General features: G+C 41.1%; 1 protein-coding gene across 9 annotated transcripts in view; it reads left to right on the top strand.

Moving 5' to 3' along the window:
* Positions 1–16,906, top strand: part of HFM1 (helicase for meiosis 1) — a 4,349,684-nt gene that overhangs the window by 3,368,520 nt on the left and 964,258 nt on the right. For all 9 annotated transcript variants that reach the window (XM_078646278.1, XM_078646275.1, XM_078646244.1 and 6 more), the window contains one exon: positions 162–265. In XM_078646278.1, coding sequence (XP_078502404.1) covers positions 162–265 — 104 coding nt within the window. The remainder of the gene's footprint in view (positions 1–161; positions 266–16,906) is intronic.

Here is a 16,906-nt window from a genome sequence, read left to right as displayed (position 1 = left end):
TCTGTATGGGACCAGTGTGCTATGGTGCCGTCTGCCCCATGCTATGTGCAATACTACTTTAATAGATATCACAATATACAATGAGTTCACTGCTGGAAGTAATTGATAGATTTGGGGAACCTATTGCATATACAGAAAAATAACAATACCTTTTCTTATAGGGACTCAGTGCTATTGAAAACCGGAAATTGGACGAAGAAACTTGAAGTAAAAAGAGCTACTAAATCAGAAGACCTAAGTGTAAACCTTATTAGTTCCGAATACGGTATGTCTGCTGATGTGAATAGTAGCTGTACTGTGTAACAACATTTTAAGTACATTTTATCAATGAACAACTTCACCCACACGTCTAAGCATTTCAGTGACATGTGTAATAATACATTCCATTACCACATGTATTGAATATTGATTTGCCTATTATTTACACCTGCTATCTTTTGTCATCCTCTCCCAGTATCTTTCCAAATAAAATAAGAAAACAATTAACTCTTCATTTTAGAGCATTCGCAGTGTACTATTAGCAACACACACACTCTATCTGTTCCACTTGTATTGGTTCATATCCACTTATCATAATATATACGAATTCCCTCAAGGATGGGACAGCAAGAAGCGCAAAGGAAACTGGAAATTAACAAAACAGATTTGGTCTTTGCTTCGTGTATGCACATATACACTCACACTCAGTAATACAGGCTCACCCTTTCACTCAAACAACTGTCATACAAGCTCCTATACTAACAACACTTCTGATGACAAAGCCATGGCACCATTGATTTTACCCTACATTGCATTCCAGTTTAACTAGTCAACTCAAAGAATGCCTAGTGTTGAAGGTGCTGACTTATTCGATTGCAGTTATTAAACTATCAATAAGGTTTGTTTAGTTGAATACATATGACTTTAGTTTTTTGAGAGAATGTTTATCATAATGTAGTCTTCAATTGCCAAATGTGACCATCGAAGTCCTACAAAAACATATCTAGTAGGATTGTGGCTTCCACTTAATAATGACGTGCTGAGAACATAACATTTCTCTTAGTTTTATAGGAAAAGTTTCAACAGTGTTAGAGTCTCAACCATATTAGAGCAATAATACCAATTGAATAGCAGATGTCCACTTCTGCTCCAGGTCGGTGTTCTCATAGGAACAATGAGCAGAGTTAAAAGTCAATTTGGGATTCCCCTTCTCCTGTATCACAATTTCACCAAAAGGCGGGCTTCATCTGCTTTTTGAATATCGGCTTTAAAATACACAAATGTGCAATGAAGTAATCTGTTCACCTTCACACACCGCTCAATCAGCCATTACTTCCAGTGTTCACTACATTAATACATTATTGTGGAGACTCCACAAAATCTTGTATCTATCACAATGAGCATTGGTAAAAGCTGGACATTCTCTGGTTTATGAGGCAAACACTGTTTGAAATCAGGAGACTGTTTATCTCACATTGAATCTCCAATAAATGCATCGAAAATATGTTTGAGGAGCTACATTAAGCAGGCTTAGTGGGCCACCGGGTATGGATGGTTTAATGTTTTCAGTTTGAAAATTAAAGTCTCAGACTATTTGTTAGATATTGGGGTCTCTAGTTGGCAGAGGTAGGTACCTTTGTCCAAGTAGGGACCCTTCTTCCTAGTCAGAAGAAGTGAGTTACCAGCCGTGGTCCGTGCAGGTAACATCGGTGGTGCGGATAGGCCACGTGGGGAGTATTTCGAGGCACGATGCAGAGGGAAAATTAAATAAACAATACATTTTCCCTCTGCATTGTCCCTCAAAATCCCCCAACACAGCCCCACGGCTCTCCAACAACCCTCAATACTCATTTCACTTAACTCAGGTGCAATTATTTCTTACTCATCGATGGGGCCCATAACACCGTGAGTCACACACACACACACACACACACACCTGAATCAGTGACAAAGAAGGCGAGCTGCTGGTTAGCGGGGTACCTAGAGCTCATATTTTGTACATTATATACATTTATAGAATTTATTTACATATGCTAATCTATTATTTGGAAAACTCTACACCAAGGTACTCCACTATTTGGTCAATAGACTTCAAGTAGAAGTTAGTTGATGGAGACTAAGACCAGCTTAATCATAGTAATCCTATAACTTTAGCATTTTATTCTGTGTTAACATTTTAATAAAAATAAAACCACAACTCGAGTTTAAATTTAAATTTTGAATTTATCTACTTCATTTAAGAAAACAGAACTTTAGTTTATTTTAGTCAAGCAAGAATTAAGCAGTTATTTAGTACATGTTAAAATAAAATGAAATTTAGAAATCATATTACCAAGTTCTGTTATGTGAATATAACAGTCGCACGAGTCTCAGTCTGCCTCTCTATTCTCCTTAACGCCTCTTTTCCAAAATAAAATTTCTGCATTCGATCATCTTCATTGCTCCAAAAATTAAAGTCCAAAAATATTTCAAAGTCTCTAGAACCATATATTAGTTCAAACCAACAGCATGTCGTGGTGCACAATAAATTCAAGGAGCAAGCTTTTTTCACCCTTTCGAAGAAGCTCTTTTATACCCTTTTTCACTAACTATCTAGCTTAAAACTGAAACTTTTAGGGTCCACAGTTTATTCTGATTGGTCCATTAGAGGGGGTGGCTATGATGACCTCATCCCATCTTTGCCCAAACCAGTTTTCCAAAATGCGTAGTCATCCTTAACATGTTCTCATGGCAGTCATCTCCGTTTATGCTTGTCATTCACTTTTCGATACATGATTTGCTATTCTCTTTCATTTAGTGGTTCCGTTCCCACAGTCTTAGAAGCAAACATCCTTTGGCACACTTCCACACCCTAGGCCAAGCTGACCTTGACATCACTTCGCTTTGTGTACTAGTCATTCTGCTGACTCTGCTTTTTATTTATGCGCATACGTAGAGGCTCTTTATCTCAAGCCGATGTCAACGCCGCAGTCAGCAGCCATTTTGAACAACCAGGCCGCATAGGTCTCAATGAGAACTAGTTCAAAAACAAACACAACAGACGTTGGATTTAGAATTATAGTTTTTCTGTTTACCACCCACCATTCTATTATCCCTAATTTGTGATTACCTAGCAAAAGCCTGACATAGCTTTATTTTACTTACCAAATGCATTTCTTTTTCTCTTGCCACGATGAATACATATACTCTAATGAAGCATAAACATACATGCTTATTTGCGTATTATGGGCCCGATGTAGGTAAATCTAATTTACCACTTCTAAAATACCGAATCATACCGATTCGGTATTTAAGAAGTGGTAAATTAGAGGGGGGAAATGTAGGTAATTCTGATTCGGTATAGATTCGGTATTTACCGATTCTGTAAATACCGAATCGGTATCCCCCATTGATTCCTATGGGCCTTGAAGCCCATAGGAATCAATGTGGAACGATTCGGTAATTACCTATTCTTGCAAGGGTGCAGGGGGTGTCACTTTGACACCCTCTAGCACCCAATTACAGGCTTGTGTGCCATGTGGCACACATGCATGCCCTAAGGGCATGTCTGTGTGTCACATGGCACAGGTGTGCATGCACAGATGTGCATGCACACCTGGATTCGGTATTTTACCACCCAATTGGATTGGGTGGTAAAATACCGACTCTTGAAGGCCTGTGGCACTCTTCAGAGTGCCACCTACATCTCTATTTGCCGATTCTGTACATTTACCGATTCGGTATTTTACCGAATCGGTAAATGTACAGAATCGGTAAAATTACCGAATCTGTACTTATGTAGCCCCCTACATAAGAAAACCGTAATACCGGTCGGAAACGGCCGAATTCGGCCGTTTCCGACCGGTATTAGGGCTCCTACATCGGGCCCTATAGCACTATATTAATATGACTCGTTCACAATTGTTAGTAAATTAATTTTGCAAATGGCAATTATTTCCCCACATGTAATTTAAATGTCTAAGTGCATTTTGTTGATAAATTTTCATGCATCACACCAATAATTCAGGTATTGTTATACGAAATTAACTTCACAAGGGGTACACAAAATGTTTTGTCTCTCCCCTGCTCCATCAATTTTCCCCTTTGGTGATTTTTATCACCACACAATCACCCCACTAAATTTCTTCAAATAAATGTTTCAGGTTCTTTCAGTTTTTAGACTTTAGTATCTCTCATAAATTACCCTTTTGAATTCTCAATCATTGTATCTTTTAACTCTTCAAGCTCAATTTCACCCATTTTGAATTCCATTTGTTTTCTTTTTTCTATATTCTTTCTCAATTTTCTTTCTGTTCTTATTCTTCTAATACAGATAAATCTTAATCTTATCATTAATACTACCATTACTATAATTGTTGCTGGCATTAGTATTTTTCCAATTAATGAACTACCTATTTCAGCAAACCAATTCTTTACATCAGAAAACTCTTACCAAGTTTCTCTAAGACACCTTCAACCTCCAGTGGGATAATTTCTTTTTGAAATTCATTAATATTTTTAACATACCTTTGTATATTCTGACTTTTGTCAGGAATATAAGTACAACAATGTTGCACTTTCAATATTCCACAGAATCCTCCTTCTTTTGCCAATAAAATATCAAGAGCAAGTCTATTTTGTATTACCATAGCTCTCATGGCAACCATTTCTGTATTTACCATTAAAAATCCTCCAGCTGCAATTGTTGATAAATGATCTACTATCGTTGGCTATTTCCGAATTTTGTTTGCATTGAATGATATACCCACTGCTGGTATCAGTGCACCAAAATATCACCTACAATTTCTAGAAAACTTTCCATTCTCCTATGTGTTAATGGTTTACCTATCTCATGAATTCCATTAGTACCTCTATCTACATGAAACATTTTAGGGAAAACCCAACCTACGTAGCAAGTCCCATACCAATGATCTGGCAATCTATAATAAGCTTTGTTACCACAGATATAATACAATCCAGGAAATACAGGATCTTTTCCCCCTTTAAATCCCCATCCCCCAATAATTCTATAAGTGTCTTTGCAATTACTTGCTCCCACAAAATAGTTATATACTGTATTGTCTCTTCGAATACAACATTTCCCCTGTTGGTGAAGATCTATTCCCGATGCAATATTAGTAGCACCTTTTACAAAATTCTCTTCATCAAAATTAAATGAGGATGATTTCATTTTACTTGCAGTAGCCTTTCTCTGATAGGCTAATCTTCTATCTTCTGTCATTTCTAAAAATACCTTTTCAGCCTTTTTCAATTTACATGTTAAATTATTTTTGTATGCATATTCTACTGTCAGTTCATCAATTTCTAAGAAAAATTCAATTAAAACCTTAGCAGGTTTCACTTTGTTCATTCTATTTACCACAGGAACTTTAGCAAAAATGTCATCAACATCAGAATAGTAATACTCTAAATTCCCAGTTTGATAAAATAAACTAGCTATAACACTACAAGTCATGCCATACGTCAAAGGAAGGTCATGATAAGTCACACCCTCTGATACAGATGCAGGTAACTGCATACAGAAGTAGCAGTCTTGTACATCCATAATTTCTACATATTCTTTCAATATTCTAGAAAAAAGATTCTTTGAAAAATAATGAATAGATCTATCTTTATGTAATTCTGTTTTATCTACTAGTTCTACATCATTCTTTGTATCATGTATTTTCTCACTCTTATTATCACCTCTATTTCTATATGAATGTTCCAAACTTGAATGAAATGGAATCAATATTGCTAAAATAATCCATATAAGCATTAATAAAGCAGTACATATTAAACACATTCTACACCATCTGCGTATTATCCCACATTTGGATGTATTTCTTGCAGGCATTTTTTTTCCAAAAACTTTCTATATTGTCTCTTTATCACTTACAATGTCTCTTTGCCACTTCCCACACAAAATAGGTGTCCTTTTAAAATCTGTAAATTCAATTACGTCTTTTCCTTTTATTCCATTTGACCTTTTATTTCATTTGCCACTTTTTACTTTCTTAATTTCTGAAATCAATTTTTTTTTCTTTTTTTTCTTTGCCTTTGTCTTTTCTCACTCACCAGAGTCACTTTGATTTTTTTTTTTTAAACTCTTTTTATTATATAAAGAAAACAAACAATCAAGGCAAAAAGAACAGTGCAATACAGGCGCTTTATCTGAGCGGGAAGGAAAAGGCAATAGCATTACAGTGCAAGTCAATCAACAATAAATCAAGGGGGGGCAGAGTCGGGGGAAAAGACTAAAGATTTTAAAACATATGAATCAAAACAAGTCATGGAACGTTAGGATTAGGGAGAATGTGAATCATCGGGTATCTCAGGAAGGGGTGGTGTGCATATATCTCCTCTGTAGGAGTTCCATTGATTCAAAATTTCACCCCATTTTTGGGGCCTCCCTCGCGCCACATACACCGTCTTCTCCCGAAACATACGCCAATCCATATTTTCCTTCCACACCGAGACCGTCGGCGGGCGGGGAGCGCCCCACAACTGTGCAATGTCTCGTTTAGCAATCATGTTGGCCAGGGTCGCCCATCGGGACTGAGCCACTTCATAGTCATTCGGTTCCCATACATTCAGCAGACACCGCCTAGCTTCCGGTTGTATCTCGACTCCCGTAACCTCTTTCATGACCGCATGCACTCTATTCCAAAATACAGCAACCTCCGGACATTCCCAAATGGTGTGAAGAAAAGTAGCAAGTTCACCACAACCACGAATACATAACCCATCAACAGAATAACCCATTCGAATCAGTCGCGGGCCAGTAATATACACACGGTGCAAGATCTTGAGTTGGACTAGTCGAAGACGGGCCGGTATCGCGACCTCCTTGGGTGAGGAAATGGCGGATTGCCAGTCCTCGTCATCTAATAGTAAACCGTCTCTGGTCCAGACCTCCCTTAAATGCGTTAACAGGTCAGACCGATCATTAATTAATTTCTTATAAATCAAAGAAATCGTGCTATCGGGCACATATCCGTCAAGTATCCGATCCTCCAACGGGGAAGATTCTGGAATAACGGTCCCCACGGGGAAAACAGAGCCCAACGCGTGACGAATCTGTAAATAGCGAAATAATTCCCGATCACTCAAGTCGTATTCCGCCTTCAAGACCTCAAAAGTCTTAATCCTATCCTTAACCCATAGATCGGCCACTCTACTGATACCAATCATATCCCATTGTCCAAAGCCTTTCGTCCGCCATAAACTTCCCAGCTTGCAAGAATCGTACAAGGGGGTCGCCCGGGTCAGTCTCCCGCTCGACCCAGTTGCCGCATTCGCACAATTCCACACCTGCACGGCGATCTTGGTAGGACCAGTAAGCGTCCGAATTGCAGATCTAGAATAAAGCGCCCTATTATAGTTCCCTCCCGGTAGAAGCCACCTATCCATCTCAAATGCGGGATCTAAACCCGGACCATACATACCGTGATTAATTGCACTCAATTGAGAGGCCCAATAATAACGCCTGATATCGGGAAGAGCAATACCGCCGTCATACCAGGGAAGAGTAAGTTTAGGGAGGGCGATACGGGCACGCCCATCCTAAATCAGCTGTCTTTGTAGACTCTCCACTTCCCGGAAGTATTTTGCCGGAATTGCGTCAAACGTATTCTGGAGCACGTATAAAAACCGCGGTAGAGACATCATTTTGAAAAGGGTTGATCACCCGAGGGGGGACAGAGGAAGGCCGCGCCAGCCCACCACGTCAGAACACAACCGTTGTAGCGGAGGGAGTAAATTACGCTCATATCTGGCTACGGGGTCCAAAGTGATAAAAATCCCCAAATATTTGAAACCCTCTTGTGTAACCTGTATTGGACAACCACGAGGCAATGCAGGGGCGCCACCCGCGAGTACATATATACAAGACTTGGACCAATTGTTCACGAGGCCAGAGTTGCGTCCGAATGAAATCAACACATCAAACAGCACATTTAGCAACTTTTGGGGCAAAGTGAGGTACAACAGAATATCGTCCGCATAGTGCGATATGCGATCTTCAAACTCAGGGGTCCACTGTATACCTTTCATCGATGGTTCCCAGCGCAACCATGCAGCCAGAGGCTCCAGGGCGAGTGCAAAGAGGAGTGGAGACAGCGGACAGCCTTGCCGAGTACCCCTTCCCAGAGCGAAGGGACTGGATACCCGACCATTGACCACTACCTGTGCCAACGGAGCCTCATAGAGACGTTTCACCCAGCTAATAAAGCCAGGACCAAAGCCAAATTTCGCCAAAGCGGCCCACAAATATGACCATTCCACGGTGTCAAAGGCCATCGTGGCGTCAAGAGAGACCAAGATGGCCGACTCCAGAAGATATGGGGCTCTCGCGAGAGCTCTGTGTAAGCGTCTCAAATTCAGTGCTGTGTTACGGCGCGGGATGAATCCGGACTGGTCCGGATGAATCAAGCCACTAATCAGATTGATAAGGCGGTTAGCTAGTACCTTAGCAAGGATCTTTGGCTCTGCGTTAAGAAGCGAAATGGGTCTGTAGGACGTACAACGAGCCCTTGGCTTCCCCTCCTTGTGAATCACTACTATTGATGCAAGACGCTGATCGTAAGGGACGGAGCCAGTATCTCTCGATTCCATGAACATACCGCAGAGATATGGTGCAATCCAGTCCGGACGCAACTTGTATAACTCAATAGGGAGACTATTGGGACCCATAGCCTTCCCCGAACGAAGAGAACGTATAGCGGTAGCTATCTCAGCTACCGAGAGTGGCGCTTCCAGCAGCTCCCTGTCCGAGTCCGACAGGCACGGCAGTGAAATATCTCTCAACAACTGGTGAGAGTCTTCTTCGGGTCTAACAGAAACTGGAGAATAGACCTCACGAAAATGATCAGCGAAGCACTCAACTATCTCAGTCACATGCATTCCATCAGGCCTCTCAATCACCGGAACCACACGACTCGCTCTCTCTTTTCTGTCCAACCAGGCAATCAACTTCCCAGCCTTGTCCCCTACATCATACAGCCGCCCCTGTCGCTCCCTACTCATGAGTTTAGCGGATTCAGTCACCAAGGCCCTATAATCAGACTGTTTGAGACCGAGGACATGAAGTTTGTCCCGAGTGACCCCCAACTCCAAATCTCCTTCCAGTTCAGTAATATCAGCCTCCAGTCGGACCACCGCCTCATTTCTGCTCTTTTTAGCACCAGCAATCAACGATAATGCATGTCCACGAAGGGCCGTCTTAAACGCTTTCCATAATGAGACAGAAGAAGACACCGATCCCTCATTCTCAAGAAAGTAGTGATCAAGGGACTTGACAAGTTCAGCACGGGTCTTAGGGTTATGAAGATACCAGGGGTTAATCGGAGCCACTCGACCCCCAGTGCCCGGATTAATGTCCATATGAAGCCATACGGGAGAGTGATCCGAAATCCCCCTAGCTAAGTGCCTAATCTCCTTTATCAATGAGGCCTGTGCTGCCGGCATCAAAACATAGTCCAACCTGGACAGGCTACCATGGGCACCCGAGTGGAAGGTAAACTGTGTCTGACCAGGGTGCATCACCCTCCAACAGTCAATCAAGCCCAGAGTTTCCAGGAATCCACTCAACCATGATTGGGACCTCACGAGATCTCGGGGGGGATGGCGGTCTTCCACACCAGAAACAACAAAATTGAAGTCTCCGCCCACGATCAGCATACAGTCAGGGAGTCCCAGAACCACCCTCCCCAAATCAGAAAAGGTCGAGGACTGTAAACCAGGGGGGACGTAGACAGAAAGCAGCGTGATAGCCTTCCCCTCCCACCTACCAGTGAGGGCAGCGTAACGCCCTCTATCGTCACACATTACATTGTCAACCTCCAGTGTAGTGTAGCTCCTATCTTCCCAATAGGCTCTGCGCATTGGAATAATACCTACAGCAGTAAAGGCCTAGGCCAGACGTTAACTAGGTCTACTACTGTCGATACTAGACTTAAAGTTTTGGGTTTGCCAGCTTAGCTCAGAGTTCACTAGAAACTTTCTCGAATGTTCAGGAAAGAATTAACTTCCCTGATTAGACAAGAAGGGATTTAGTTTCTGACAACCATAGAACATGACAACTTTGCTCTCCCCTAATCAAGAGTAAATCTCGAGAGTCGTGTGAACAAAAGGCAATTATTTTATTCAGTCAGTACGTGCATTCTTAGTCTCATCAGATTGTAGAGAAAAGGAAGAGACGGGCGTGTTCAATAAAAAGGTGTTATTTATTGATCGGTCTCTTTTCTCATACATGAGAAATGGATCGATATTATTGCAATACTTATAGTTAAGTAAATTGCATACATTAGAAGCAGAAGTATAAAATAATACTGTAAAAACATTTATATGGTTTCTAAGCCATATGAAGGTTTAAAATGATTAAAATAGATTACATACATATATACATTTGACTAAACGTACTCAACTGGTGTTTCTAAATACGCCTACCCCGTGTACCTGACCTAAGTCTAATACGTGGGCGGGAATAGAAAGTTACAGTTTAAGTTAAGTTTGTTTTTGCCAAGTGGATAACTAAAGAATTCTCTGTGAGGGGTTATTCAGTTCTGTACCTGGAAGTTAGGATGAATGAGGAATGGTATCTCTTTCTCTGGTCTCGATATTCCAGGCTGCCTGCGAGGGCTACCCGGAAGCGCCGGTGCTTGGTTTCTCGGCAGGAGAAAGCAGCGCGTCTCTCAGCGCGTCAGGAAGGCGGGGCTGCGCCAGCGGTGTCTGCTCTGCTCTGGGCTTCGGCAAGTATGGCTGCTCCGTCTCGTCACCACGCGTGTGTTTGCATAGGGCAAGATCGGTAATTTTTATACCTTTAAGGTGCTGAGATTGACGTAAGGATGGACATAGATACGTCAATAAAGATGTCATACGACTTGCTCGTTAGCACATTCTTTTACTGAAGTTCTCTGTGAAATCAAAACAATGGCCGCACGGTTTTTCCAGGTTGTCATAGGTTTGATTTGTTATGAGAACTCTGTATGCCTTATCAGGGGCTGGAGGAATATCGCTTGTCTAATTAGATCGCAAGCGTTATGACCAAATCAGATAACACGTTCCTGTGCCGTAGTGTGACTGCGTCAGATAACGGTATCTGCATCATGGGGGGTTTTCTTCCTCATGGGCTGACTGCTAGTTAACTTGTCGGTTTGTCTTAACTAGAATAGGGTCAGGAATAGGGAGATCGATTCAGAACCTATAGGAATACATGACACCCACTCCACGCTAACTATGGTCATATTTACTAATCTAGGCATAGTATAACATAGTACAACATACTATAGAGTAGTGTGTATACCTTACCACCCCAAAATACATAAATGCATTTTGAAATTATTTCAAATATACGGAAAAATTGCAGACATAAATATCGTATGCACTCAAGCTGTAGAATAATGCCAAAGTAATCACGCATTTGTATACATTATTGCTTATTTTGTATATGAGAATTACACATGAAATGGTTTCTTAAAATACAGAAAAAAAGTTTCGAGACCATTCCATCACAGAATAAAATATTTGTGAACATACCAGTGGGCAGCTAAAGTCTATAAAGTATCTAAAAATAGAAATCTTAGTTCTCTAGGAATAGTTTCTTACTTTAAGCAGAAGATAAGTGTCCCGAAAAACCGAAAAAATAATTTGGGGCTTCTGAAAGAGTTGCTGTCCGTGAACTGGAGTGAAAAAAGTTCATGTGACTTTATTTTTTAAAGTTGAAGGCCGAATTCAGGGAACGCCGTGTGCGAGCTTGCTCAAAAGTCTCTATTTCTGTTCGGGTGAGAACATCATATCATTCAGGCTTTCGAAAAAAACTGTCAACAGCTTCCTGGGAGAGTTCCACTAACTCGGAAATAGGTGTAATCATGCATTCGTGCGCATGATTGTCTCCATTGACATTCTGATTTGCATTACTGACAGAAGGTCGTACCTGTTCGATGCTGCTTTCATCTTGAACTTCACTACCCATCAATCGTAGTGGTGAAGCTTCCACGAATGCCGTCATCAGGATTGGTAGCCTTTGAGGGCAGCACAAAGCATGAACCTTGATCGGGCTCAACAATGTTTCTGCATCCATTGGCGCATCCGATTGTAGCGTCAGACAGGTGTCTAACACGCATTCTTCTCCGCATAGCAGACACCTTAGTACAGGTAAAACACATCTTTGCCACATTGGTCGAAATTATAGAAACCAAGTCATGTTCAGGTCTCTAAGCCGGGAGAGTCCCAGGATCTTTGATATCCGGTCCCGGTATCCAATGGCTAGGATTGTTTCTTCCCTTGTCGCTAGAGTTTTGTCTGTGACATGGGTTGCCATAACGAAAAATAAGGACTAAGAATAGGATTCCTGCAATTAGTCCCAAGATCAGGGGAAGTCCGCCAAAAATCGAATGGACGAAATCTGGAAAAATACCCAGTATGGCTTTGAATGGTGTTAATGCCATCGAAAATACTGTCTTAAATACCTTTGAGACCCCATTGGTATCAGAAATATTTAAGATTTCGTTCAGGATTTCCGCAAAATGTACGGGGGAATTAGTTGACAATAATGTATGTATCTCTGCAGTCGTCCTTGCGACTTGTAGATCATACGTTTCTTTTGATGACGTGAGCCTTGTAGGCGTCTGAAGAAGCACTGTTTTCATTCTGCTTAAAGTATCTATTCGAATAGAAGTAATTTTCAAATCGGGCCATGCCCTTGCCTCCCTGTCTGAAAAGGAACTGGGGAACAATGAGCGTCCACAGCACTTGACCTTCGCAGTCGTAGTTACTAGATACTAGATAAGGAGTCCCGGGCATAAGACTACAACATCTGCGGTCTACAATAAGAATGTAACTCCCATTATAGAGTCTTTGAAAGAATGGTTCTATTTCTGTTGCAGGTGCGCCTTGCTGGTGACATGAAAGGTTGTATGAATTCCCTTCACAGGCTCCATGCAAACTAATTCCGTTACACAGAAGCGTGCCGCTTAGTGACATCGCACAATTGTTGCCACTAAGAAACACTTTCTGTCCTTTATTACTGACACATGCATGTGAATAGGGCAGGTTCCAAGTTGTTTTAAGGTACCCCTTTCCCAATTTCTCGTACATGCCAGCCTGTATATATTTTTGGCAGTATCGAAACCTGAAGGTTGAGATTGGAATATTTATTATCCCATGTATTATCCATTCACTGACAGGTCGTTCTGACATTGTCACTGGTAATCTTTCTAGCTTTTCAATGCTCAAGATTGTATAATCAGCACCCTTTTGTGCCATACTGATTTGTCTATCAGTAAGGTTAAAGATTTGGAATAGTGACGTTGTGTTTATTAAACGCCAAGGCACATAGCCTGAACGCAGATTTTGTAACGTCCAGCCAAGCTGTACAATAGAACGCAATTGAGACTGACCGTGTTGTAATAACAGTAAGTCTTGCGATAATATGTCGATTGCTGAAGACACAATGCTGTTCAAAGAAAAAATTCTGGAGGACAGAGTCATTAACCCATTGTCCACTACAGAAAGTGATTTTTCCAAATTAATACGGTCAATTTCCCGTATTTTCTCTGCTGTTTCAATTTGAGTAACCTTCCAGGCCTCATTGTATGCTGCATATACAGAGGCTGCTATGAAACGCTTTTGACGCTGTTTGCGTGGTCCCATTATGAAATCACGCAAGTCAGCACCATCAGTAAGTAAAGTTAGGTGTTGCTTAATTTCTGGCAGTGTGGAAGTTTGTAGCCATTGAAGGCATAATTTGCCCACACTGTAGGTTGTTATTATCCCTGGGTGATGTCTTTGAGGATATCTAGGGTCTGGCCTGGTCATTTTGAACCCCTGTGTTTTATTCAGGAATCTGTCTTGACCGTTATTAGTATCTGTGGGCCAGATCAACCACTGTTTCCAATCAGGATGTGTTCTGTTTTGGTTTAATATAAGGTTTACGTCTATCTCTTCATCTGTAGAAGTGTTGCTAAACATTGTTGGCTTTGGAATAGACGGTTTATTTAAATCTTTGATTTTCGCTAGGCCAAGACAGGTGGTTTGTTGAACAGTGTCATTTAAAAATATAATTTGTTCTGGGATCATGCAGGCTCTAAACAAAGCTTCTATACCCTGTACTTGCCATTCTTTTGTACCCCAAACACTTTTCAATTCAACATTTTTGTCCCAATAATCAAATCCAAAAGTATTCATTTGTTCAAAAAATGAGTCTGAATAAATCAATTTTGTGTTGGTTATCATGGTCTTGGTCCCTGTTTTGTTTGACAATTTAAAATAAAATGTTTCAGCATTACTTGTGTTAAAACCAGAAAAGTATGAATATTTGTCATAAACGGTTCTTGAGCTCCCTTTTGGAGGTGTTGCACAATGTTCCCATTGATTATAATTTAAAACATTTCTAGGTTGTGCAGATTTATGTAGAAAATGGTTACCATAGTGGTTATAGCAATACATACTATCATAATTGGTAGAACCCTGCAAATAATCATGTTTGGTAAATTTAGCAGACATTACTAAGTCAGACATCATATTATTAATGCTTTCGAAGTCCCAATCATCAGCAAATGAGTTTGGTTTTACAAAGTCACTCAAGGAGATCTTAATTTGGTGTGGATATTTCAGGATCTCGACCGGACCATAAATTTCATAGTCAGTGTTGTCCCAGGCTACCCCACCAGGTATTGGATTGGCTGTGAAGTTGGCTGAAGAAAGTTCTCTTTTCTCGATGTGTGAAGATGTTTGTGGCTTGAGGATCAAGTTGATTTTCTGACTTGCTGTGTCCAATTTAGCATATTTTCCCTCAATGAAGCGTCCCAAAGTAAGTACCATGATGAGCCAAAGTATGAGGATAAATGCACCAAAACCCACCCAAAATTCAATCCATGGAGAAATCAGATATGTTTCTTTCAGTTGTTTTAAAAGTTCTTTAGCTTTATCTTTAAAGGTTTTTGATGATGGCTGTGTTTTTGATTCACTGAAGCCTTCAGAGGAATCATCGAAGTTTATGAAGTAGCCGGATGCAGTTCTATCAATTGTCCCAATTGGTTCAGGATTTTTGTTTCTCGCATTTTCACTTGGTACTTCATTATAGATTGGTGTGTCTTTGCTAAATCTTTTTATTTGGGTTTTCAGAGGTCTAAGTTCCATTGCATTGTTGCATAGTCCTTGTTGTTCTTCTGTAGGCGTTTCGAATGTGATGAGCCTCTTCGTTAGGACCTCTGTACTGGTAGCAAACCTTGGTGTTCTGCTACTTATTGGGAGTCCACTTGGCCTACTGTTTGTTATCGGCCACATGTTGTGGTTTTACCATGTCGATGGATACAACTCGGTTCTCATTTTTACCAGCAAGTGGCGGTAGTACAACTGATCTTGTCCCGTTGACAGACAAGACAGGAACTGCTTTTCTGTAAGAAGGCCCAAATTCCTTCTTTACCGCGATCTTTTCTCTGACTAGATCCCCGACTTTTGGAATCCAGACAGGTCTTGCTGGGACAGGTGGTGGTTCTTCAGTGGTTGTTGGCTGTTGTTTCAACTTTATGTTGCTCAGGTCTTTTCTTGTTTTGTTTAAGTCCTGCAAAATAGCCAAACGGTCTTTGATATCAAAGCTTTTTTCTTTCACCACTGAAGTCTGACTGTCAAGGTCAGAGATAATCATCCTAGTTCCGAATAATAATTCGTACGGACTGAATCCCTTCAGAGAATTTCTTGGCAAGTTATTTAGACTACGTTGGACACTTATTAGATGTTTGACCCACCCAGCTCCCGAACCTAATATCCTTTCCGTTATAGATTGCTTTCTGCCTTGGTTTTTTCTTTACACCATCCCGTACCCTCAGGAAGGAAGTGAGAAGATTCCCGCTGGGCTGTGCTCATTTGGTCATTTTTTCCCCTCAGGCTGGAGGGCTAGAGTGAAAACAATGGTCAAACGTAGCATGCTCTTAGCGTATATGCCATTTAGACTCGCAAATCTTTGTATAACAGTCCAGACGTCAGCCGAGTGCTGGTGATCTACATTATAAGTGGTAACTAGCCTGTATATGTTAATCGCAAGCCTTGCTCTTTACTGGTGATATTATCTGCAGTCAGATTCCACCGTATTATACTTTTCCTCTCCCCACTGCGATTTCTGTTGCAGTTTGGGCAGTTTTTTACAAACATGGTATGATGTAGGCTCATGCCTGGCCACCAGTACCGTGATTGTAATTCTTCCAGAGAATCTTTTAGTTTGAGGTGTCTGAGACCCTCGCCCATATGTGCGTCTGCGATTAACAAGTTTCTCCTGTCCATGTTTGGAATCACTCTATCCCCCACCCCAGGGATTCGAGCAAAAGGGACGGAGTTTGCATCGATTATGTATGTGTAATTGAGTGGATAGTTGATCGGTAATGCTGAGCAGTCGCCTTTTGATGACGTTTTGACCGCCAGCATTGTCTCACCGTCAATGTATTTTAATGTACGCTTTTTTCGAACTACGGGAGCCGATTTAGTGGCAGCCGCTGTGGCTGTTTCAGCCAATGAATTCCCTGCAACGTGAACGCCATCACGCTGATGACTCAGTGAGTGTGTCACGTGAGTCTTTGGTAGTTCTTTTTTCAAAAGAGCTATTTGTTCCCAGAGCAGTTTCTGCTTTATTGGTGCATCTGTGTCATCTTTGTAACCGTTTTGAATCCATGTCTGCAAATCCTTGTTATATGATCTGATGCAGTAATATGAATCTGACACTATAAGTGTCGGGAATTCGCGATCCGCATTATCTAGCGCCATTTTCAATGCTATTATTTGTTTGTTGTTCTGAATTAGTTTCAACTGAGTGTGTTTTTGTTAATAGAGGTTTCAGTTTACCTCCGCGCCACACTTCTTTTGTAATCCCACATGTTGGGTTGTATGCCTGTTCTCCCCAAACGGGGGGTTGAGCATGTCCGTCTGTATAAATTACACAGGCGTAATGTCGTAA

The sequence above is a fragment of the Lissotriton helveticus genome, chromosome 1_1 (genome assembly GCF_964261635.1).
Source record: "Lissotriton helveticus chromosome 1_1, aLisHel1.1, whole genome shotgun sequence".
Lineage (NCBI taxonomy): Eukaryota > Metazoa > Chordata > Amphibia > Caudata > Salamandridae > Lissotriton > Lissotriton helveticus.
This window is presented reverse-complemented; position numbering and strand designations above follow the sequence as displayed.